We start from the raw sequence: 25,755 nt of genomic DNA, 5'->3' as shown, positions 1-25,755 counted from the left end.
TATGAAGGGTGTTAATTTCAGTCCTTCTGTGATGTACATGTTTCCCCTTATACTTGGCGGGGGGCTAGCTAGTGTTGGTCCTCAGGGGGCCTGCAAACCCCTTTTGGTTCTTAAGTCTCTGTTGAGGGATTAGTAGTGGAACCCAATGCCAGAATCAGTCCTCAACAATTCCTCCTTCTGTACCCTGAGCTCCTTCCTACCTCTTTTGCTACTGTGGGCTATTTCAGCCTGTGGTTCCAGTCGTCCTTTCTCTACAGAGTTGTCTCTGGGTAGCTTCTCATCAGTTTGCTGGCAGGACTTTCCTTCTCTAGTCTGCTTGCTGCTCTGGCATCCACTCTGTCCCTCTGTTTCTCAGCTCTTTTATTCTCCTAGTTGCTGCGAGGATGTGCCAGTCAGCACTGGCTGGTAGTTGCTGCATTAACCCTTAGACCTCATGCCAGCACGGGGTCTATACACCCAGTGAAAGTGTATCAAAAGTACAAAACTCAAGTTATACTGTTATAATTTATTTGCTAGCTAGATGAACACCATATATATATATATAATATAGTTTTAAGCATACAACTTTTTTTCATCTTCATCTCACTCAAATACCATATCAATGAATTTTGTTCAATCTTTACAAAAGGATTCCCCATAAGGATTAATCCAAGCTTGGTCCAAAATTATAACAGATCAAAAAAAAGGTCCAAACCTGGTGCGAGTAGCCATATCCGAAACTTCCATAGCAGAACATAAACTCCACTTCTGCTGTGCAGAAAACCTGAAAATGTAACATTTTTCTCTTTTAAATGTAACAAGTAATTAACTCTTACAGCAAATACATTTACAAACAAGTTCCACGGTAAACAAGTACAAGTATGGTAAGCAAAGGGAAAAATACATGACATACCCTTTTTATTAACATGTTACCTATTTAATAGGCAATTCCTATTAGGGATAAAAAAAATCTCCACAGTTACTTTCCTATACAGTAACTGTTGTTCCTCAAGATGTGTTGTACGTGTACATTCCACTGTAGGTGTACATGCACCTAATGTACTTGAGTCAGAGACTTTTACTCGTCATACCATTGGGTAGTACGTGCACCCCTGCTATCCTTGTGTACCAAACTGAGGGTATAAAGAGACGTGGTCACCATCTCCCTCTCTGTTCCTTCGCACAGCTGGTAAACTAAACTCAAAGCCGCAGGGAAGGTGGGAGGGTCACGGAATGTACATATGCACAATACATCTCAAAGAACAAACAGTTAGTGTACAGGTAAGTACATTTTTTTTCTCCTTTGAGTGATTGTGCAAATATATATTCCACTGTAGGTGACTCACCAGCAGTTTATTTACAAGTGGTAGGACTTCAGACTACTTCAAGAAGACTGCAATAATGACTTGCCAAAGTTGGCATCCTCTCAGGAAGCTTGAGTAATAGTGTAGTACTGTATATGGAGAAGGGATGTATAAATGACCACATTGCTGCTTTACAAATGTCTACTATAGCAATGTTGCTCAAGAAGGCTGATGAAGTGGAATGAACCCTAGTAGAGTAGGCTGTTATTCTCAGTGGCGGAGAGACCTTTGCCAGATCATAGCAACACTTAATACAATCTGACATCCAATACGAAATACGCAGACCTATAACAGGTGGTCCTTTAATGCTCTCAATGTAGGCTACAAACATCCTGGGAGAGGATCTGAAAGTCCAAATAAAATGCCAGAGCACTCCGAACATCCAAGGTATGAAGCTTCTCTTCAGCCTTGGAAGAATGAGGCTTTGGAAAGAACACTGGAAGATGTTAGTCTGGTTGAGGTGGAATGGTAATATCACTTTGGGCATAAACTTAAGGATATGGGTAACTTATGGATACCAAGTAATGCAAAAAAGATGGAAAATCCATCCACTGCTGGGTGTACTGCATAAACGACAGTCAAATTTACTCTCACTGAACTGATAGCGAGACCAGAGGATTTACAATGCAGTAGGAGTCTCATCTCTATTCTATCAGCAGATAGCTGATGACATTCTTCCCAGATTTAAAACCTTTTCCATTTTGCTGCACATGTGGTGTTGGTGGAATCCTTTCTGCTGTTCACTAGAATGGTTTGGACGTCACAGAGCAGACTTTCCTCACTGCTCAAATAAGATCTTCCATGCCAATAGGTGAAGAGACCGTAAATTGGGGCGTAGTGACTTGCCTTGGTTTTGAGACAAGAGATCCTCGACCAGAGGAAGAGATATAGGTGCACGAATGGGGAGCTGATATAGATCTGTATACCAGTACTATCTTGGCCAGGTCAGGCAGGCAGGTGCTACAAGAATTAAGTTTGCCTTGGCTATTTTTCATTTCCTGATCACCCTCAGAATCAGAGATACTGGAGGGAATGCATACAGTAGATGGTTCGACCAGGGAAGAAGAAAGACATCTGTCACGGAATCTGGGCTGTGACCTGCCCTGGAGCAGAAGCTCCTGCAGTTGCTGTTCAGATTGGTTCCAAAGAGGTCTATTATTGCACAACCCCTCTAACAGAAGATTTGCTGGAGAATATCCCTCCCTATTGACCTCTCATGATGGTCTCTGAAGTTTCTGCTGAGGGAATAATGTTCTTCACCCTGGAAGGTGAAAAGCCTTTAGCAAGCTATTGTTCTTTATACAGAAGTTTCACAAGTGGACTGCTTCTTGGCACAGCTGAGATGACCTCGCACTTCCCTGCTTGTTCAGATAAAACATAGCAGTGGCGTTGCTGCTGAGAACTTGAACCACCTGCTCCCTGACAGTAGTAATTATCATCTCACAGGCCCAACAAATAGCTTAAAGTTCCAGCACATTTACATGGAACAAAAGTTCCCGAGGCATCCAAAGTACTGGAGTCTGAAAGCTGACCCAGGTGGGCCCCCCAACCCCAGTGGATGCATCTGTTACCAAAGTCACAGTTTGTTCTGGTGGTAGGAAAGGAAACCCCTGCATACATTCTAAGGGTCTAACGACCAATTCAGGGACTGATCCGCTCGTGCAGTGTGCCCAGTGAATGTCTGCTTGGAGGATATACTGAGTGAAGCCAGGCCTGCAGCCATCTGAGGTGCAGTCTGACATGCTGAGTCATGTATGTGCACAAAGCCATGTGTCCCAACAGTTGTAGACACAAGTGCACTGTTGTCCTTGGGTTAGACTTGAGATTCTCACACAGAAAGACTATGGACCGGAACCAGTTCGTCATTGTGAGGTAAGCCATGGCAGTTGTGGCATAGAGATCTGCCCCTATGAAACCTATTCACTGTGTTGGTTGTAATATTGATTTCTCTACATTCAGGTTTCTTCTGGTAGTAAGATCTGTCCCGCATTTGGGGCTTACACAGCTTCCTTTTTGTTACTGGGATAGAGAAACCCAGCAAATGGACCACATGAGAATCTTTCAACATGCACATGGTGGCACTGGTCATCTGAGAAAACAGTTTAGCACCTTCAAACAGCAGATCTTCTATTGTATTTTGTAGATCTTTTGGGATGCCAGAGGTCTGCAACCAAGAAGAGCATCTCATTGAGATGGCTGAAGCCACTGAACATGACATGGTATCTGACATGTCGATAATCACCTGAAGAGATGTCTGTGCCGTGAGATGACTCTCAAAGACTAAAGTCGAAAAGTGATCCCGTATTCTTCGAGCAGTTGTTCACAAATTTTGAAATTGCTGACTAGTTAATAAAGGTGCATTTAGACAATGCCAGGTCATTTGCAGGGCCAGCCCTAGCCATTTTTGTGCCCTATGCAGACCCCCCCCCATGGGGACACTGCGGGGGGCACCAGGCCTCTGCGGGTGGGGAGGGGAGCAGCTGGCCCCAGGCCTCTGTGGGGGGAGGAGAGGTGGCTTGGGGGACAAGGGGAAACCGCCCCCCAGCATGAGCCGGCGGAGCGGAGCAGGTTGGGGCTGGGTCACTCCACTTCCTGCCGCCTGGTGAGTACAGGGCAGGCCTGACCCCACACTCACGGGGCGGCGGTAAGTGGAGTGACCCGGGCCCAACCCGCTCCGCTCCCCTGGCTCCCAGCCTTGGGGCTTGGGGGGCAGGGGGAACCGCCCCCCAGCACTCACTGGCAGCGCAGCTGGGAGCCAGGGGAGCAGAGCAGGCTGGGGCCAGGTCACTCCACTTACCGATGCCAGTGAATGCAGGCCCGCTCGCTATTGCAGTCCTCAGGGGAGTGGGAGCGGGGTTGGGGTGGAGCAGGGGCAGGAAGAGGCGGGGCAGGGGTGGGGGCTTTGGGGAGGGGGTGGAGTGGGGGCAGGGCTGGGGCAGAGTAGGGGTGGGAAGAGGCGGGGCTGGGGTGGAGCATGGGCGGGGGCCATGGGGAAGAGGTGGAGCAGGGCCTGCAGCAGCACACAGCTGCATACTTTGCATATACTTTCACACATACAGAATGGGAAAAGACTGTCTAGGAAGGAGTACGGCAGAAAGGGATCTAGAGCTTTGCGAACAGGGGCTGCTAACAGGGAGTTTTGCAAGGGAGTTCTCCAGGTGAAGGAGGAGCAATACAGCAACCTTTTGGGGTAAGTGACTGTCTGTAGTGTGTGTTTGTTTGTGTTTGAGGGTTACTTGCTGTGTGCTGAGCTTGTGTTTGTCAGTCTGTTTGTTTGTTTTGGTTGTTTGAAGGACCGTGTGCTGTGGCTGGCAGTTGGAAGCTGTGAGCTTCAAAGGAAGGTTTGAAAGCTAGAAGCCTCTGGTAAGTGGCTGAGCCTTAATCAGTGGGCGGGGCATTCATACAGGCCAGGGCTTTATAAAGCAGCGCACAAGCGACCAGGGGCTGCTAACAGGGAGTTTCGCAAGGGAGTTTGGAAGGGAGCAGGAAGGGGGCGAGGGTCCCTTGCCGGTTCCATCTGTTTTCTCTTGATTCCCCTTAATACCTATAAAGCAACTACATTCTAACTGTTTGCTTAAACAACCCTTTCAGCTGACAGGGGGCTGCAGACGGGAGTTTGACAGAGGGAGGCTTACGATGGTGAGGAAGACCCGCAACACCTGTGCCAGCACTGCTGCTGTCTCCTCCACCTGTGCCTGTAGCCAGACAGAGTGCCTAAGCATGGATGCCTCTACCCAGATCCTGGTGTGGTTTTGCAAAGACTGTAACTTGCAATTTCCACTTACTGATATCCAGGCTGGGGGGACCATCCAATGTGAAAGGTGCCTGCTGGTGGAATCTCTCAGGCAGCAGGTGGGAGAGCTACAGGAGGAGGTGGCTAGGTTGAGGAGCATCCGTATCCATGAGCAATTCCTCGACAGTGTCCATGTGGAGACAGCTGAGGTAGCTGTCCCAGTACACAGGACTGCTGATACACCACTGGTGGAGGAGGAGATGGCTCAGGGTGGACGCTGGCAGCTGGTTACTTCTGGCAGCAGGCAGTGCTCCACCCTTGCTCCGAACCCTCCTGCCGTGGTTATAGGTAACCGTTATGCTCTTCTTGATACAGGAAAGAAGGAATCACTCCCTACAGTAAAGGAGGAGAAGCCTCGTACCCCTAAGGCTGGAGAGTCTGCTGCCACCACTGCGAATAGGAAACGTAGGGTAGTGGTGGTCGGAGACTCTCTGCTGAGGGGGACGGAGGCGCCCATCTGTCGCCCTGACATTTCATCTCGGGAGGTATGCTGCCTGCCGGGGGCCCGTATCCGAGACGTTACGGAGGCATTGTCGAGGATTATCCGGCCCTCTGACTACTACCCCATGCTACTCATCCATGTGGGCACAAATGATACTGCGCGGTGTGACACTGAGCGGATCAAGAGTGACTACAGGGCTCTGGGAGCACGGGTGAAGGAGTTTGGAGCACAGGTGGTATTCTCTTCAATTCTTCCTGTTAAAGGTAGGGGCCCGGGCAGAGACAGATGCATCATGGAGGTGAATGCCTGGCTGCGAAGATGGTGTCGCCAGGAGGGCTTTGGCTTCCTAGACCACGGGATGCTATTCGAGGAAGGACTGCTAGGCAGAGATGGCGTTCACCTTTCGAGGAGAGGGAAGACCCTATTCGGACACAGACTGGCTAACCTAGTGAGGAGGGCTTTAAACTAGGTTCGACGGGGACAGGTGAGCAAAGCCCACAGGTAAGTGGGGAACATGGAGACCGGGGAAATGAGTCGGAAACAAGAGGGAGTGTGGGCTATATTGGCAGAGAGAAAGGAGAGTCAGGAAAAAACTGGGAGGAAAGATCAAACCAGTATCTTAGATGCCTATATACAAATGCGAGAAGTATGGGGAATAAGCAGGAAGAACTGGAAGTGCTAATAAATAAATACAACTATGACATTGTTGGCATCACTGAAACTTGGTGGGATAATACACATGATTGGAATGTTGGTGTGGATGGGTACAGCTTGCTCAGGAAGGATAGACAGGGGAAAAAGGGAGGAGGTGTTGCCTTATATATTAAAAATGTACACACTTGGACTGAGGTAGAGATGGACATAGGAGACGGAAGTGTTGAGAGTCTCTGGGTTAGGCTTAAAGGGGCAAAAAACAAGGGAGATGTCATGCTAGGCGTCTACTACAGGCCACCTAACCAGGTGGAAGAGGTGGATGAGGCTTTTTTCAAGCAACTAACAAAATCATCCAAAGCCCAAGATTTGGTGGTGATGGGGGACTTCAACTATCCGGATATATGTTGGGAAAATAACACAGCGGGGAACAGACTATCCAACAAATTCTTGGACTGCATTGGAGACAACTTTTTATTTCAGAAGGTTGAAAAAGCTACTAGGGGGGAAGCTGTTCTAGACTTGATTTTAACAAATAGGGTGGAACTCGTTGAGAATGTGAAAGTAGAAGGCAGCCTGGGTGAAAGTGATCATGAAATCATAGACTTTGCAATTCTAAGGAAGGGTAGAAGGGAGAACAGCAAAATAGAGACAATGGATTTCAGGAAGGCAGACTTTGGGAAGCTCAGAGAGCTGATAGGTAAGGTCCCATGGGAATCAATACTGAGGGGAAAAACAACTGAGGAGAGTTGGCAGTTTTTCAAAGGGACACTATTAAGGGCCCAAAAGCAAGCTATTCCGCTGGTTAGGAAAGATAGAAAATGTGGCAAAAGACCACCTTGGCTTAACCACGAGATCTTGCACGATCTAAAAAATAAAAAGGAGTCATATAAAAAATGGAAACTAGGACAGATTACAAAGGATGAATATAGGCAAACAACACAGGAATGCAGGGGCAAGATTAGAAAGGCAAAGGCACAAAATGAGCTCAAACTAGCTACGGGAATAAAAGGAAACAAGAAGACTTTTTATCAATACATTAGAAGCAAGAGGAAGACCAAAGACAGGGTAGGCCCACTGCTTAGTGAAGAGGGAGAAACAGTAACAGGAAACTTGGAAATGGCAGAGATGCTTAATGACTTCTTTGTTTCGGTCTTCACCGAGAAGTCTGAAGGAATGCCTAACATAGTGAATGCTAATGGGAAGGGGGTAGGTTTAGCGGATAAAATAAAAAAAGAACAAGTTAAACATCACTTAGAAAAGTTAGATGCCTGCAAGTCACCCGGGCCTGATGAAATGCATCCTAGAATACTCAAGGAGCTAATAGAGGAGGTATCTGAGCCTCTAGCTATTATCTTTGGAAAGTCATGGGAGACGGGAGAGATTCCAGAAGACTGGAAAAGGGCAAATATAGTGCCCATCTATAAAAAGGGAAATAAAAACAACCCAGGTAACTACAGACCAGTTAGTTTAACTTCTGTGCCAGGGAAGATAATGGAGCAAGTAATTAAGGAAATCGTCTGCCAACACTTGGAAGGTGGTAAGGTGATAGGGAATAGCCAGCATGGATTTGTGAAGAACAAATCATGTCAAACCAATCTGATAGCTTTCTTTGATAGGATAACGAGCCTTGTGGATAAGGGTGAAGCGGTGGATGTGGTATACCTAGACTTTAGTAAGGCATTTGATACGGTCTCGCATGATATTCTTATCGATAAACTAGGCAAATACAAATTAGATGGGGCTACTATAAGGTGGGTGCATAACTGGCTGGATAATCGTACTCAGAGAGTTGTTGTTAATGGTTCCCAATCCTGCTGGAAAGGCGTAACGAGTGGGGTACCGCAGGGGTCTGTTTTGGGACCGGCTCTGTTCAATATCTTCATCAACGACTTAGATATTGGCATAGAAAGTACGCTTATTAAGTTTGCGGATGATACCAAACTGGGAGGGATTGCATCTACTTTGGAGGACAGGGTCATAATTCAAAATGATCTGGACAAATTGGAGAAATGGTCTGAGTTAAACAGGATGAAGTTTAACAAAGACAAATGCAAAGTGCTCCACTTAGGAAGGAAAAATCAATTTCACACATACAGAATGGGAAAAGACTGTCTAGGAAGGAGTACGGCAGAAAGGGATCTAGGGGTTATAGTGGACCACAAGCTAAATATGAGTCAACAGTGTGATGCTGTTGCAAAAAAAGCAAACATGATTCTGGGATGCATTAACAGGTGTGTTGTGAGCAAGACACGAGAAGTCATTCTTCCGCTCTACTCTGCTCTGGTTAGGCCTCAGCTGGAGTATTGTGTCCAGTTCTGGGTGCCGCATTTTAAAAAAGATGTGGAGAAACTGGAAAGGGTCCAAAGAAGAGCAACAAGAATGATTAAAGGTCTTGAGAACATGACCTATGAAGGAAGGCTGAAAGAATTGGGTTTGTTTAGTTTGGAAAAGAGAAGACTGAGAGGGGACATGATAGCAGTTTTCAGGTATATAAAAGGGTGTCATAAGGAGGAGGGAGAGAACTTATTCACCTTAGCCTCTAAGGATAGAACCAGAAACAATGGGTTTAAACTGCAGCAAGGGAGGTCTAGGTTGGACATTAGGAAAAAGTTCCTAACTGTCAGGGTGGTTCAACACTGGAACAAATTGCCTAGGGAGGTTGTGGAATCTCCGTCTCTGGAGATATTTAAGAGTAGGTTAGATAAATGTCTATTAGGGATGGTCTAGGCAGTATTTGGTCCTGCCATGCGGGCAGGGGACTGGACTCGATGACCTCTCGAGGTCCCTTCCAGTCCTATAATCTATGAATCTATGAATATGGGTAGGGACAGCCCTGGTCATTTGACACCCTCATTTGAAGTCTTGCAGTGGCATAAACCTTTCTACTGTACAAGTTCAGTCTCTTACTCCTTATCCTTCAGGGTAGCCAGAGAGTAAGACCGCCTTGAATGCTTGTGTACCACTGTGACCACTAAAGAGTCACGAAAGAGGCAATGTGGGTAAAAAAAAAAACTCAAATTCTTGCTGGGGAACCTGATACCATCTGTACACTCATTTGGCAGTGGGTTGGGTAGAGAACCAGTGTCTCCCAAAGGGTCTTTGTGGAATCCAGCAAGACTTCATTAATGGGAAGGGCAATCATTCCCAGAGTGGAAGTTTGTAAGATATCCAATAGTTTGTGTGGATTGTCTTGCACAAGATCCACCTGTATTCCCAGAGAAGTGGACACCCTCCTACTGAGACCTTGAAAAATTTTACAGTCTTCAAGAGGAGGCGATGTTGACTCTGGGGTGATGGCCTCATCTGGGGAAGAGAAAGAAATATTGAGGGGGACTATCCAGGGGTTTCTCTCTAGAATCCTCTTCCTCTGTGGGCTCCAAAAAAGAGAGGGTTTCAGGTTAGGAGGAGGATCTTCTCTTGTTGCTGTAAGTGCTTGAGCAGGCGACTTTCTCCTGCACTGTGTGGCCAACAGAGACCTAGATGCTCTTGGAGCAGTTTAAGACAGTGGTTCTCAACCAGGGGTACATGTACCCATGGGGGTATGCAGAGGTCTTCCAGGGAGTACATCAACTCATTTAAATATTTGCCTACTTTTACAACAGGCTACATAAAAAGCACTAGCAAAGTCACTACAAACTAAAATTTCATACAGACAATGACTTGTTTGTACTGCTCTATATACTATACACTGTAAGTACAATATTTATTTTCCAGTTGATTTATTTTATAATTATATGGTACATATGAGAAAGTAAGCAAATTTTTTTTCAGTAATAGTGTGCTGTGACACTTTTGTATTTTTGTGTCTGATTTGGTAAGCAATTAGTTTTTAAGTCAAGTGAAACTTGGGAGTACACAAGACAAATCAGACTCCTGAAAGGGGCACAGTAGACTGGAAAGGTTGAGAGCCACTGGTCTAAGAGGTCCAGGGGGACCATGGAAGACAGCCCAGTCTTTGTACTGCCATTGTGGTGGGCATCATAATGGGGAGTCTTTATAATACAGTTCGAATAGGGTTCATGTATCCCTAGAGCATGATCTGTATGGTGACTTGAAAGACCTTGACAGATACGTGGGACTATCATGGTCAGTGTCTGAAGATGAGGCAATATTACGCCCCTCAATGAATGGCAGAGCAATCCCAGTATGTGTTGATGGAGGTCTCTGCATGGGTGACTGACATACAGTGCTGTCCCAAAAGTACCAAAGTTGATGATGTATCTGGCGGTGTTGGTGGAAGCAAACAGGGAGGACACAGTGCAGACAGTTGAGTTACTGCTGATGGTGCCGATGGAGAGGAAGCAGGCTGCATCTATGAAGAAGATGGAACTGCTAGTGCTGTGGTGATTATTAAGGCTACAATTTAATCATGGGTATTTTTAGTAAAAGTCATGGGCAAGAAACAAAAAATCATGGCCCATGACCTGTCCATGACTTACGCCATCAATACCCCTGATTGAATCTTAGGGGGAGAGCCCCAGGGGGCTGGTCGCTGCTGGGGGAGGAAAGCCCGGGAGGCCAGCCGCTGCTCCAACTGCCCCCAGCACCGCTGCTCAGGCAGTCCCCAGGGGCAGACGCATCGACTGCTGCTCGGGCGGTCCCAGGGGCCAGCTGCTCAGGGCCACCAGAGCAGCAGCCGGTGCGGGGCCACTCCAGCAGTGGGTGGTGCGGCTGGCTGCAGGGCCGCCTGGGGTCAGCCGCTGCAGAAGTCACGGAATCTGTGACCTCTGTGACAAACACGCAGGGCCATCCCTAGAGATTGTGGTGCCCTACGCAGCCCCTGGGCCTCTGGGGCGGGGCATCCCTGCAGGGGTTGAGGGGTGTCCCAGGCCTCCATCTGCAGGGGTTGAGGGGTGTCCCAGGCCTCCGTCTCTTACTAGTGGGCTGGGGCCGGGTGGCTCCACTTCCCGCCGCCCACTGAGTGCAGGGCAGGCCCAACCCCTGCTGCAGTACCCCGGGATGCATAGCTCAGGGGATGGGGTTTGGGGGGGAAGGGGCGGAGCAGGAGCGGGGCTGGAGCGGGAAGAGGTGGGGGGGTGGAGCAGGGGCGAGGGCTGAGGGGAAGGGGGGGGCAGGGATGGAGGCAGCTTTCCTGGGCCTTGCTGTGTGCAGCCCACAAGAGGCCAGCTCAGCCATCCGGGGAATTGGGCTGGCCGCTAGGGTTACCATACATCCAGATTTTCCCGGACATGTCCGGCTTTTTGGTGCTCAAATCCCCATCAGGGGGGAATTGCCAAAAAGCCGAACGTGTCCGGGAAAATGCCGGCATCCCTGCCTCAGTCCCCTGCTTACCTGAGTGGCTCCGGCAGGCTGCGAGCTGCAGGCGGATTCCCCGCTGCGGCGGTGGCTGCTGCTCCCCCCAGACACCTCAGCTGTGCAGCTAAAGAGCAGAGCTGCCCCAGAGCTACCGGCTTCACGGTTTGCCGGGCAGCCCCCAGACATCCAGACCCGCTGCGCCCCCGGCCGGGCGCTTCCCCTCCCGGGCTCCGGCTGGACTGGGGAAGCGCCTGGACCAGGGCGCAGGGTCTGGAGGTCTGGGGGCTGCCCGGCAAACCGTGAAGCCGGTAGCGCTCGGGCAGCCCTTTTCACGTGGCTGGAAGGGAGGAGGAGGGGGCGGAGTTGGGGCGGGGCAGGGGCAGGGCCCCATGGAGTATCCTCTTTTTAAAAACCTTTAATATGGTAACCCTACTGGCCACTGGAGCTGGATGCAGCCCGCAGCTGCATAGGGCACCAGGAAATTGGTGCCCCAAATTTCCTGGTGCCCTACACAGCTGCGTAGTTTGCGTATGGGTAGGGATGGCCCTGCAAAGACAGAGCCCTAGTGATTAGTAGTGCTCATAGTGCTGATGTAGTGGAGGCCATTGAGATCAGGACCAGACAATACAACAAGGAAGAGCCTGGAAGAGGAGAGACAAAACATCTTTTGCCACGAAAAAGCCCATGGCATCAATGTCACTGATTGCAGAGGTAAATGCTCAGCTACTGACATCAAAGATGCTGGACCCAACAGTGCCAGAGTCAAATCTCTCTCTAGTAGAAGTGCAGGCACTGGTTTTCACAGACCCGCTGAATCTGGGGTCCACAATGCCACCTCCGATGGTGCTGGTGCTTGCGACCAGACATCAACTTAGCACCAGAGGACTTTTTCAGAGCCTTTTTGATAGTCCAAGAATGAGATATCTAAGGTATATCGGTCTGTGATGACGAAAATAGTTTTGAGTGCTTCAAGGAGGCTGCAGAACAGGAACATGATTTCAGCTTAGTGACTGAGGCAGTGGGAGGGGCACTCTTCAGGAAAAACTCTCTGACCACTGCTGGTCAGGGTCAGTCTCTGAGGAAAGACGCATTGCCTTCATCAGAAAATGCACTTTAAGGCAGAAATCCCTTTGTTTCTTTATTCTTGTCAGGACTGAGGAACTAATAGGACATTTGTCCTTCACATGTCCCTTGCGTAAGAAGATTAGGCAACTAACAAGGATCACAGCCTTGCATGTGGCACACTGTTTAAAACCTGGGGATTTCTATATAGTAAATCCCAGTTAACCTAATTTACTAACTACACTGAACTAAACTACAGTTATATAAAAGAACTGTTTCTTATTTTCAAAGGCTGACTATCTGAAGCTCAAGGGTGAGGGTGAGGTCCAAATCTCATCACGGGTAGTAAGGAGGAACTGAGAGGGAGCTGCCGACCATGCCCTTTTAGAGGCTCAGCACATGAGGAAAATGGGGGCCCATGCGCCGCCTGCTGGTTCGGCCAGTAAAACTCTCATACACTTCCAGTGGAATGTATGTGTGTACAGTCAATCATAGGAGAACTTTTCCTTATCTGTTGCTCCTGATAATACACACATTCATCTGAGCACTGAATTCAGAAAACCCATGCTCACTTATGGGCTTTGCCTACAAAAGGATAATGTACCAAAAACTCAGTGTTTAATCTGTCTAATGCATTTTCAAACTTCTCATAAAACATTGTGTACGTTTAAGAATACATAAAGTAACATAAACTGTATGTACTGTGTTTCATACTGCTATGGGTCATACATGATGACAATATCAATCTTAGCAACCTGTATTCTCTATATTGCATAGACACAATGGGCTAGATTCATCTACCCAGCGCAAAGGAAAAATTCATCATGGGGAAAGAGCAGGCATTGTTTCTCCTGCCAACTTCCCTCAAGGGTTATGGCATGGGAAGGCAAGTTTAGTTTCTGCCAAGGTTTACATAGGAGCTTCACCAATAGAGTCTGCAAGGGGATGCACTGAATTGGTGTATTTTCTGATCATCCTGACTATGCCCTCTTTCCACTCAGCATTGTCCAATGTTGTTGATACAATGGGCACCTCTGGGTTCCTCTGCAGATAAGTTTTTGTTGCCCTCCAGGTTTATGCCACAGTAAGGCCCTACATTGCCACAATCTCAATCTTGGCCTGAATTGCACCGCCAAACCTACAAACCAATGTGTGTCAGAAACTGGAGATGACTCAGTAGGTTACAAAAATTCACATGGCCTAAACATTTGGCTAGCATACAGTAGGTTAGTAAACAGTTTTACACAGACTGATTTTTGTGTATTACTTCTCCCTAATAATTTTAAGAGTCTGAAATTTTCTTATTATGCAGACTATCTAAATTGTGTTGTCAGTAGTATCAGTGCAACTCCTCTGAAGTCAATGAAGCTGTGCTGGCATCACTGTGTAGACTATGGCCCATCCATTGTATGTGAACCTTATGACATCACTGGTGCTATGCTGATTTACTCCAGCCAAGGATTGGGGTCTACTTTCCATTCTTCTCTTTCACTATCCTTTTCTCTCTGTTTTTAGTCACTTTAACATTCAGTGCTCCTGGAAGGCTATAATGCTGTGTTCAATTTATATGCATATCTGTATGCAATTAAAATTATATTGCAATGACATGAAGTCACCTATGTATATTATTTTGTAATTTCACCAAAGAAATCCTACCATATTTCCAATCCTCATGGCACATGTTTCAATGAAGTGGCCTTTCTGGGTGGGTGGGGAAAAAAAGAAAAGGAATATTTAGATTCACAAATCTCCAAAACCAGTGTTTTATAGTAGTATATTACCAAGCATGTAAGAGGAATACACAAAATTTGTAATTACAATAGATGATGTTTGTAATCAGGAGCAGACTCACCCCTGCGGTGCCTCCTGCTGGTGGTCTCGGGAATTAGCTCACCAGTCACCAGAGCACCCTCTGCAGGCCAGATGTCCCGCCCATCGTTGGCCCTGTGTCCCTCCCGGACCCCAGTGCCCTTGGTTTGGGTGCTGCCCCCCTGGCAGTACCCCACTCTCTCTGGGTCTCCCCACCCAGGGGAACCCCCATCCCCTATCCCCACATCGCCTCAGTCGTGGCTACCGCCAGTCACAGTCTAGCCTCCTTGCCCTGGGGCGGACTGCAGTCTATCAGCCAGTCATCACAGGCAACAAGGGGTTTGGATTGGCTGCCTTCACCCACCCTCAGGCTGTCCCTCTGCAACCCCAATACCTATGTGGGCCTAGGACTAGGCCCTGCAAACTGGGGAGTTGCTGGCCTAGGGCTTCCCTGCCCCCAAGGCCTTTCCCCAGCCCTGCCTCACTCTAGGTCCCTGGTGAGTTCCCCAGCAGCCAGGCCTATTTCTCTCTCCAGTCAGAGTGAGACTCCTGAGCTTCTGGTTGCCCTGGCCTTCTTATAAGGCCTAGTTGCTCAGTTTGGGGCGTGGCCCCAGCTGCAGCCACTTCCACCAATCAGCTGGGGTTTTGCTCCCTTCCACAGCTCCAGCCCTCTGAAGGGCTTTTCCAATCCCTTCAGGGCAAGAGCTGGTGTTCACCCCACTGCAATGCCACATACTTTTTCCACACATTGTTATAGTTTAAAAATCAAATAAAAGGAAGCATACATGGAAAGGCAGTTAGACAATCTAGTTGTCCGATCTTGAGATTGTGAATTCAAATCCTAGTTTTGCCACTGTCATTTTTTGTCTTTACAAAAGTTATTTAGAACCAGATTTTCAAACTTGAGTGATGACAATTAGGTGTCAAAGGCGCAGATCCTGCAAACACATGCAACTAACATTATGCATGCAAGTAGTCCCACAGATTTTAATGCTACTACTCACATAAGTAAAGTTATGCACGTCAGTTGTTGCAGGATTGGGACCCAATTCTATATTTAGGTACCTAAACACTTGTTTTAGGAAATAACTTTTGATACCCAAGTTTGAAAAACTGGCCTTAAGCCCTCAGTATCTCAGAGATATTGAAATTTATTTATCTACAATATCTTGCAAGTCTTGTGAGGATTACATTTTTGTAGGCACTTCAAAGATAGAAAGAACAATATAAGTACCAACTATTATTATTACAGTACATTATCACCCAGTCAGCTAAAAACTGGACACTTACATAAGGAAATACTGCTTTGTTATATTAACTGCTCTATTGTTTCAGTACAAACAGCTGATGTTGTGAGTATGGTTTATCTTGTGTACTACTTGCCAAAGCATGTGTGGAACAAACAATTTAGAACACGTTCTAGATAATCTTTTCTTTTGTCAGACCCACCTTAATGACTTCATAAAGGTGTACAGTTGCACTCCCCAGCAACCTTGGAAAGTCTTTTGGACCTTGAAATCCTACCAATTCTAGAATAATCCTATTCCGCTCATCCTCTTGCCGCCTTGGAACCTGAAAAATTAAAACACAACATCTACATGCTATCTACATGGAGCAACAAGAGCAACTGAGAAAAGGGTTAAATCTGGGGTAAACTGACCCATTTGCTACAGCACTCATTACACAGTTCTGAGGGGAACAAGTGAAGGCTGGGCACGCACAGATCTCTTTGAAACTGATGGCATAGTAGCAGGCACCTTCCATTTAGGCTAAATGGGAGAACAATTAAATGCCCCTCTGTTTAGTACTGTAATAGTTGGAACAATGGAAACTTCCAATGAAGGAGTAGACTTCACACAAGGTCTGGGCAGTAGGGGCGATCTGGTCCAATAGGATGCCCTGAGGGATGATAAACGCAGGGACTGGCAATTAATTGAACTGCAGTTGCATGTCAGAGGCAGGCAGAAAGCCAGGAGATAGTAAGAGAAGAATTGGTAGCGTGGGCCTGACCGAAAACTAAGAAAAAGGGTTTGGGGGCAGAATGCTGGCTGGAAATGCAGGCTTGGAATTATGAGACGGAAACTGCCTCCTGCTGTTTGACCTTACTGCTTTCAGAGAAACAGGAGTTTGTGCACCTTCTTTGTAAGTAAACAGGACTACATCAAAGAAACATCTGACTATCATCAATTTCTCTTAAAGGAAACAACCCAAAACACCCTAAATTTTGGCTTACTACTTGGGTCAAAAGGGGTAATAGTACTAGTAAGTTTCAATTGCCTCAAATAACAGGAATTTATGTTCCACAACAAAGGCTAAATGGAGAACCCCATCGCACCCACTAGCAAAGGCATTCTGACTTCCCCCATATCACCCAGTCATGCTTCACGTCAATCTCACCACCTTCCACCCTCCCAGTAGGCACAGCTCAGATTAAGTGTACTTAGTTCGACAAAGATGGAATGGCGTAGTGGAATTGGCTAAATGGAGCTAAGAGTGCGTTTTTAGTAACATACTACATACACCTACATATCACTAAGTTATTCTTAAAAATGAGCCCAAAAAAATTCCACATCAAACCAAGTTAAGCTGGACATGAGGTTGTAAATATGTATCAATAACTTCAGAGGGAAAATATCTTAATAAAACATTGCAATTAAATAAAATACAAATATCTGAAAGCCCAGAAATTCAAAGTTAAGATTACACTTAAATCAAACATTGGAAAGCATGGAAATGCAGAGTTTTACTACCCAAAACAATCTTAAATCTGCCCTTTTATTCCCTCCACTCTCCAATCTAAACCACGGAACAACTATTTGCTTGTTCACAATTTAGCTTGAACAATGACAGAATGAGTCACATATCCCCAGTACACTGTACCATACTTGACAAATTAATATAAAGCACCAAGCGAACACTATGGGCCTGACCAATCCATTATACCAGTTTTACACCAATGTAACTCCAATGATTTCTACGATGTTACGATATATGTGCACCCTACTCAACCAGAGAATAGTCTCCAATTCATCCTCCCTTGACCAGATAGCAATAACAATCTCTCAGCTCTGGGCAGAAGAAAAACAGTCTTGTGGTTAAGAGACTGGAGCGGAGCCTGCAGACTTCATTGCAGTTTTACTTTATGAACCCAGATGAGATGTACATTGGTAAAAAAAAAGAGAATAGTCACAAAGTACTACAGTACATGAGATTCCCTCCTCCTTGCCCCTGAAAAAACAGCTCTAAATATTCCGTGTTATCATGCTATTAAACCAATAATGAGAATTACATTAGAAAAGAGTGGAAGCTGTAATAATACCTGTACAGAAAAATATTTCACATCTTCAAAATGAATCACAATGTCCTTTCTGTTCTTCTTTAACTGTGATTTGAAAGTTTGTGGATTTGTGCATTTCATGACTTCGTTAACACTAATACGAAGCAGCAAGTTTGTATTTTGCTGTATATCAACTGAAAGTCATTCATTTAGGAAACATAGATCTTTTTAGCGAGTCAGCAACAGTAAAGTGGGTTTATTACATGGTAGTGACTACCATGAAAATAATGAGCAATATACAATAAGATCTAATTCTCCTCACTGCGTGTGTGCGAACCCAATTAATAAACATGGGTATACTTGTAAGATTCAAATTTATCTTTTTCTGTCCACATTGGCACTTAACCAAGATCATATTGCTATTTCTTCTTTCAGAAATAAACAGATATTTGACCACTGACAGTGGTCAAAATATGAATTCACATTTGTCTCCTTACTATTACACTATTGTCAATTTTACTGTTTCCCTTTTATGGGTAATTCAATTGTACTTGTATATCATTAAAATAGCATTATTAATTTTTTTTAATATCAGACTGTAAATTCACAAAAATTGGTAGAGGGACTTAATGGCAGGTTACTTTGATGTTGCCGCATTGAAGAATGCAGTGCACTGAACTGTGAGATTTGTGATTAAAACATTCAGAAATAAAACACACCCACAGACTGCCTGTGATGAACTATAATGTTAGGAAACTGATGTCATTCATAGGGGGAGAAAAAACACCTGAAAAGAGAAATAATAAAACTCTCAAAGGTTTATTATTAGGGCCCTACCAAATTCACAGTCCATTTTGGTCAATTACACGGTCATACGATTTAAAAAATCATAAATTTCATGATTTCAGCTATTTAAATCTGAAATTTCACAGTGTTGTAATTGTAAGGGTCCTGGCCCCAAAAAGGAGTTGTGGGGTGGTCAGAAGGTTATTGTAGGTGAGATTGCGGTACCGCTCCCTTACTTCTGCGCTGCTGCTGACAGTGGCGGTATCTTCAGAGCTGGGCAGCTGGAGAGCAGTGGCTGCTCTGAAGGCAGAGCTGCCACCAACAGCAGCGCAGAAGTAAGGATAGCATGGCATGGTATTGTCATCCTTACTTCTGCACTGCTTCCTGTAGAGCTTGATACCAGTCAGCTCTGTGTTTTTGGGGAACCAGGGCACAGTGTCTGGCCTTTATGATTCATGAGGGACACCCATCCTCCCCCACCCGGTCTCTGCTTGAACCAAGACTGATCAGAGAAAAGGTTTGCAGAGAGCAGTGAAGGGTGTTGGGAGACACACCTAGACCCCTCCTGACAAGGGTGACAAGATTAAGACATCTCCATTCTGTATGCAAATGGAGAGCAGAGACAACTCCCCTAGCCTCATCTGCATGAAAGATGGGACAGGGATTAGCATACAGAATGACGAACCGAGAACTGCACTGAACTCTGGGACCAGAAAAGCAGGGAAGCACTGCATCATGGGAATCTCTGCTCCAGATGTTAATGAACCTATGCCTGCCTACTCCCAGCTCAGCAGTTATCTGACCAATTCTAGTAATGAATCCTTGATTGATATCCAAAATATTGAAGCAGCCTAGTTGCATTGTGAGCTCCCTGGAAGAAATCACCACCCATAGCCAAGAGTGATCAGCTCCTATTGTCTAGCCTAAAGAAACCCTTGAGTCATCAGTTTACCCATACACAAATCTAGTGTTCTCCCTTGAACTATTGTTGTTTCTCTAAAACCCCTACCTATGTTCAAGTAAGCGTTCTGATGCATAGACCCAAGCAGGGCCGGCGGTCGCCTAGGGCAGCAAGATTTGGGGGGCAGCATTTTGCCATCCTTGGCGGAAATTCGGCGGCGGGGGGTCCTTCCGCTCCGGGTCTTCGGCAGAAATTCGGCGGCGGGTCCTTCACTCGCTCCAGGACCCGCTGCCGAAGTGCCCCGAAGACGCGGAGTGGAAGGACCGCTGCCGCCAAATGCTCAGAGGAGGAGAGCTGCCAGTTAGGGCAGCAAAAACCCTGGAGCCGCTCCGGTCCACTGGGACTCCATCTCCACTGATTATGCTGGTGGCTCTGCCTGTCTCCTGCCCTCAGGGCCCTGAGCTACCACCATCACCTGGGAACCCTGACCAGTTCAAGCTTCAGGAAGCAATGAGATCCACTTCTTTCTCTCTCTCCGTTTTCCTTTCTACCTTATGTATTAACCTTTAATAATGTGTGTTATGTTGGTTTAGCCCTCCTTGTGTAGTTATCACTATTATTCAATAAATAACTTTTATGGTTAAGCTGGTTGCTTCTCTCTCTCTTGCTGAACTTTATTCTTTTGTGTTTTTAGCTTCTCCCATTTACTCTATAGCAACGCTTCTTTTACCTAAGCTAAAGATCCCTGCAGCGCCCAAAATACTGTGGGGTTTGCTCATCAAGTAAGTTACTATCAGTACAATTGTGATGCGAGAGTGGGGATAGGGACCTGTGGAATCTGGGACACATAAGGGTGGCAGCTTGAAAGTGCTGCTTGATCCAGCCCATTGAGTCCAGGGACATATAAGGGGTCAGCTTGAAAGTGCTGATTGACCCGGTCCACTCACACTTGCTCTGTTAATGTATGTGTGTTCATCCAGTTCTGGGGCTGGAGGAACCAAGCCCTAGGGAACCTAGGTCCGGCAGGATTGATCCATTGGGAGGGGACTTGCACAAGGGAGAAGTAGAGCTCCATATGAAAACACACGTGACACAAGCAGTACATTGATAGAATTACAGAACACTCTCCCCTCCCCCTCCCAGAAGAGTAACCCGAATAAATGAGCATACCCCAAAGTAACGGGCAGATCTGGTAACAAGCTAGGCCCCCAGTCAGCAGCCACCACTCTCCAGCTACCTAGCTCTGAAGGCAGCAGCGCAGAAGTATAGGCGGCATGGTATGGTATTGTCACCCTTACTTCTGTGCTGCTCCTGGCGGGACACTGCCTTCAGAGCTGGGCACCTGGCCAACAGCTGCTGCTCTCTGGCCACCCAGCTCTGAAGGCAGCGCAGAAATAAGGTTGACAATACCACTACCCCCCTAAAATAACCATGAGACCCCTCTGCAGCTCCCTTTTGGGTCAGGACCCCCAGTTTAAGAAAGGCTGGTCTCCCCCCATGAAATCTGTATAGTACAGGGTAAAAGCACACAAAAGGCCAGATTTCATGGTCCGTGAGGTGTTTTTCATGGCCATGAATTTGGTTGGGCCCTATTTATTATATATTGTTTTCATTTATTTTACAATAAAAAATAACATTACTTAAAATGTGAGCAACATACTATTTACTCAAACATGAAGTTTTGTGTAGACTGCCTGAAATACTGTATGTAAGATTTCCCAAGTGTCTTCTGGTCACTAACAGTAACAATGTAAATGGCTTTAAAATAATTTGTCACCCTTTCATGAGTAAAAAACTCAGTCTAGACAGAATACTGATTGCTATATAACAATCCTAATAATTAAATAGCTTTGCTTTTTAAAATTACAATTGTTCTCTCCATGTAAACGTGTCTTTTGTTCCTACAGTACATAAACAAGGAAGTCTACTCAGTGAGTCTCCTTAGGATTCTATTACTGGACTCTGGCTCACTGCTAAATTCCTCATAAATTCACACACTAAATGAATGTCAAACTCAATAGCTAGAGAAAGAAAGCATTATCTCTTAAGTGAACTGCAAGAACCTACAGAGTGAGATGTTCTATACTTCCCTGCCAGAATACTCTAAAGGTGTGGTCAGTCCAAAGATAGAGGAAAATATGCTTTGCAGAGGGTAGGGAAATAGAAAAAGGATACATTTTGATGTAAAATCTTTGCACACCTTCACATGAACAGCCAGGCAACCAACCTAATGAAACCCAAAAGAGGACAAGTGATAAATTAATCCCAGAAAAATCTTGAAACTTTCTTTAGGTCCTGATACAGCAATTTTTTGTAGGCACGTCTTAACACAAGAAGTCATTTGTAAATGCATTTGTTGCTTTGTGGCAAAACAATGTAGTAACTTTGTCTTAATAAAATGGTGAGAAGAAATACAGGGTTTCAAAAAAATTACACGCTTCCAGCAAACCCACAAAAGGTGGAAACCTTTTTCCTCTAACCATTAGACCAAATCCTGGATTCTTTATTCAATTTGGCCTAGGGAAATATTTCAGGATTTAGTCTATGTAGAATTCCATTACTCTTTTTTAAAATGTAAAATATACTGCTCAGAGATATAGAAGTTTCAGAACTAGACAGGGAGAAAAAGTAAGCAATGACAGCAATTTTAAAAAGCAATAAGGCACTACAAAGCATACAGGGATGGTGAATAAATGACACTTTTTGGAGACCATACAGGAAACAACCCAAACATGCTTATACTTTAGGCAAGGTATTATTGCTTCTTTAACAATGTTTTAAATAAACATTAAATAATTTGTTTTTGAGTGATACAATATTTCTTTACTTTTTTTATAGACCAAATCCAGGGATCTAGTATTAGATCTCCATTTGATATAGGCAAAGTTTGCAGTTGCTTTGTTCAAGACAGTGAACTCCTGGAAACAGGGGCTGTCTCTCTTTTAGTTGTATAGTGCCTGATCCACAGAACAAAAAAAATTTCATCAGTAAACTGAACAATGAGTTTCTTGGCTTCAGCTGTGAACACAGAAGCTTATTAGCAAAATGAAAATCAATAAACATTCGGCAATATAGAACAATTTCAAGGACATCCCTGAATGAGTATATTCAAGTAAATCAGGTGATTAAATTTTACCAAGAGTTGCATAGTAATTTTTAAATCTCTGTAAGCACATAAAAGCTTGATGCAGGGGTTCTCAAACTTCTTCATTTTGTAGATATCTTAATAAAGAGATTCTCATAGATCACGCCTCCTCTCATTATCAATCATATGAACCACCCCCCTCTAGTTTATGATTGCATTAATATCCATGTGACAACTAGAACAAATACTTAACTAAAAATACATAAAACACTGACTTAATATTACTTTTATATGTGTTTAAATGTAATTTGGTAACTGAAAACAAGAAAGAATCACAGCACTATGTGACCAGCCAATTCTTCATTGATTGCCAGCTAGTTCTCCAAGTACCACAGACCAATGGTCTGTAGTATACATACCACATCTCCACAGGGGACTAAACTGTGGACGTCAGCAGGTTGTTCAGTTTCTTTATCAGATGTCTTCAGGATTTTCTGCAACAACTACCAAAAGTAAGAAAAAAAGATTTTGCAATTGCCCTTTCAAAAAGAAAATACAGTACACTATTTCCTAATTATTTTGGAGGTTAAAACAAACAAGTATATTTTGCAGCTTCCAACATAAGAGAAAACTCATATGACTCCACCAGTGAATAAAAACCAACAAAATCTAAAACCCTATAAAAATATGAGTCTCTCTTCCATAGGAAAGCATACTAACACTGGTGTTTCATACCTCTGCATTTCATGGCCAATCACAAATGTTGCTCTATTCAATCTTAGAGTAAAAGAGCTTTGAAACTGAGAAAGCATGTTTTCCCACAACAGAGACGCACAAGGCAACACTCAAGAAATGTAGTCACATAGGTTATCATCTACCACCATATTCAAAACATTATTTTGAAGTCTAATTCAAAACATTTTAAATATGTTTGAAACTGAATTCTATTTTTTCCCATCTTCTGAGCACAAGACATTTTTGACAAAACACAGTCTTGTACAATAGATGGACTCTTAGCATACAAATGGAATGATAAAACACTAGCCAAAAAGTGTGACAACCTGGTGGCAAAAGGTTTTAGGGCCCTCACGAACTGCTGATGATAAACTACTGTATGAAATATTCTTACAGCAAATGAGAGTTTCTCATTGCTACAAAATAAGGAGCCACTACTCCAAATTATTACTATGTAACAGTAGCCTCTAGTGCTGAAAACAAAAGGAGTTTCTGGCTGCTTTTCTTATGAATATTCACAATTTCAACTTTCTGGATCAGTAGATGAATGAAAATAAAATGTGTTAGCCATTCACACCATTATAAGTACCTCCATCATACTGGGTGGATGTCCACAGAGAATACTAAAGCGACAAGGCCTTTATGTGAATGGCCAAGCTGATCAAAGAACGCTTAAGCAGCAAATACTATACACCTTGCATGAGTGTGTGAATGTGTACAAGGATGTGCATGCACAGCTAGTGTGAGATGGGGAGATACCCAAGTGCAATTTCAACACCCCAGTCTACCAATACCCACTCATACCCCTGCACCCCACCCTCCAACACCCCCACTCCTCACCAGCCCTCCACACCCCACCCTCCAACACCCCCACACCTCACCAGCCCTCCACACTCCCGCACCCCCCTCCACACCCTCCCTTCTCCAACCCACCCCCTCCCTCTAACCCCCCACTCCCTGCCCTCACCCCCTGTGAAACCACTCACCTTCATCTCAACACCCCAGTCTACCAATACCCACTCACACCCCTGCACCCCAGCCTCTGACACCCCCACTCCTCACCAGCCCTCACCCCCTCCGTACCCCACCCACCAGCCCTCCACCCCCTGTACCTGACCCTCCAACCCCCGCACCCTGCAGCTCACCTTCAGCAGGGAGCGCACGCTGCCGACCTTGGCCACCTCGCGGCTGAAGCTCCCCAGCACCGAATCCGCCGAGCCGAGCCGGCCGGCGGAGGGCTGGGAGACCGAGAACACGGAGCCCCTCGCCCCGGGGGCCGACATCGCGCCGCCCCGCGCCTCAGCAACGGCCGCTTGCTCCAGCGCGCGGCCCGCGCCCTCTGGCGGGGGGGGGGGGAACTGCCCCGAGCGCCTCTGCACGCGCCGCCCCCTGCGCCGGTCCCAGCCCCAGGCACCCGGCGTGTGGGAGAGACGGGACTGGAGAAACCCGCGCTGCGAGGGCAGAACAAATCTAACCCAGGGCTGCCCTGAGGGCCGGCGGCAGCACCCCGTAGTACCCGACCCCGAGCCCCATCCCCTTGCATAATGAATACACATCAGCCCGCCCGTGAGGCAGACGGGGTGGGCAGCTAGACACCGCTGTCACACGGGACACAGATGTTCGTTTAAAAATAGACTGAACAATGTATCTCTAAAACGGCACAGTAAAAATCCATGCAAAAACTTTACCCCCCCTGACTCCTTCCACCAGGGAACACCCCAGTGGGTGCAGACAGGCCCGACACGCTCCCTCACCTTGTGTTATTGACCCTACAACAAACACACAGGGCTGATTTTCAGAAGTGCTGAGCACTCACCCTCTAAAGTGAGCTCCATGCCAGCGCCACTGAAAAATAACCATGTCAACAAATAATGAACTAACCCAAACTGCCTATTACAGCACTGAAGAATTTAGGAATATCTGCCATCATTAAAAGAAGTAACATTAAGTAACTATTTTATGAAGATATAGAAGATAATTCCATCTGGAGGTTCTTTCCACTCTTAAGTCATTTTTAGTGTATAGTATTCACTCATACATTTGCAAAAGAATGAGTAAAATCTGACCAAAATCCCAAATATCTGTATTTGGGGGAGAACACTCCTATGACTCCACCAGTGAATAAAAACCAACAAAATCTAAAACCCTATAAAAATATGAGTCTCTCTCCCACAGGAAAGCATACTAACACTGTGTAGTTAAGCAGTACTGTACAAGATGTAGATTTGTAAAGACTTGTTTTTAAATTAATGTGAGTGGGCTTCAAACAACATGGACTACATTTTTAAGGTGTAAAACAACACTGAAGGGATACCATAAATGAGTTAAAAGTAGTTTAAGATACTACAATTCCTGAGTCTCCCTGACAGTTTTTGTGGGTTTACGATCACATTTTCTTTTCTAAGACTTTCTCTCTCTTGTTGCTGTGGGAAAGACCAACACAACAGGGGGAAATTGACTGAGGGGGAAACAGGCAGACTGATACACAATATACTGTCAAAATGAACAGAGTAATCTGAAAAATAGAGGAAAATAGTTTTCTCTAATCTTCCAGTCATAGCTTATAGTTATTTGTAACAGTAGTGGGGAAAACCAACAAATTGGCACTAATA

The 25,755-nt window shown here is 45.5% G+C and overlaps 1 protein-coding gene across 1 annotated transcript in view; it reads right to left on the bottom strand.

Annotated features, from left to right (window-relative positions):
* C2CD6 (C2 calcium dependent domain containing 6) overlaps positions 1-24,426 on the bottom strand; it is a 74,922-nt gene extending 50,496 nt beyond the window's left edge. The window contains exons 1-7 of the mRNA XM_054043632.1: positions 24,289-24,426; positions 22,828-22,911; positions 21,499-21,550; positions 17,679-17,830; positions 15,809-15,931; positions 14,207-14,251; positions 695-763 (exon numbers count right to left, since the gene is read on the bottom strand). Coding sequence (XP_053899607.1) covers positions 695-763; positions 14,207-14,251; positions 15,809-15,931; positions 17,679-17,830; positions 21,499-21,550; positions 22,828-22,911; positions 24,289-24,426 — 663 coding nt within the window. The remainder of the gene's footprint in view (positions 1-694; positions 764-14,206; positions 14,252-15,808; positions 15,932-17,678; positions 17,831-21,498; positions 21,551-22,827; positions 22,912-24,288) is intronic.
* Positions 24,427-25,755: the final 1,329 nt, after the last annotated feature.

This window comes from Malaclemys terrapin, chromosome 11 (genome assembly GCF_027887155.1).
Source record: "Malaclemys terrapin pileata isolate rMalTer1 chromosome 11, rMalTer1.hap1, whole genome shotgun sequence".
Classification (NCBI taxonomy): Eukaryota; Metazoa; Chordata; order Testudines; family Emydidae; genus Malaclemys; species Malaclemys terrapin.
The sequence above is the reverse complement of the archived record's forward strand: the minus strand, read 5'-3'. Positions and strand labels throughout refer to the sequence as shown.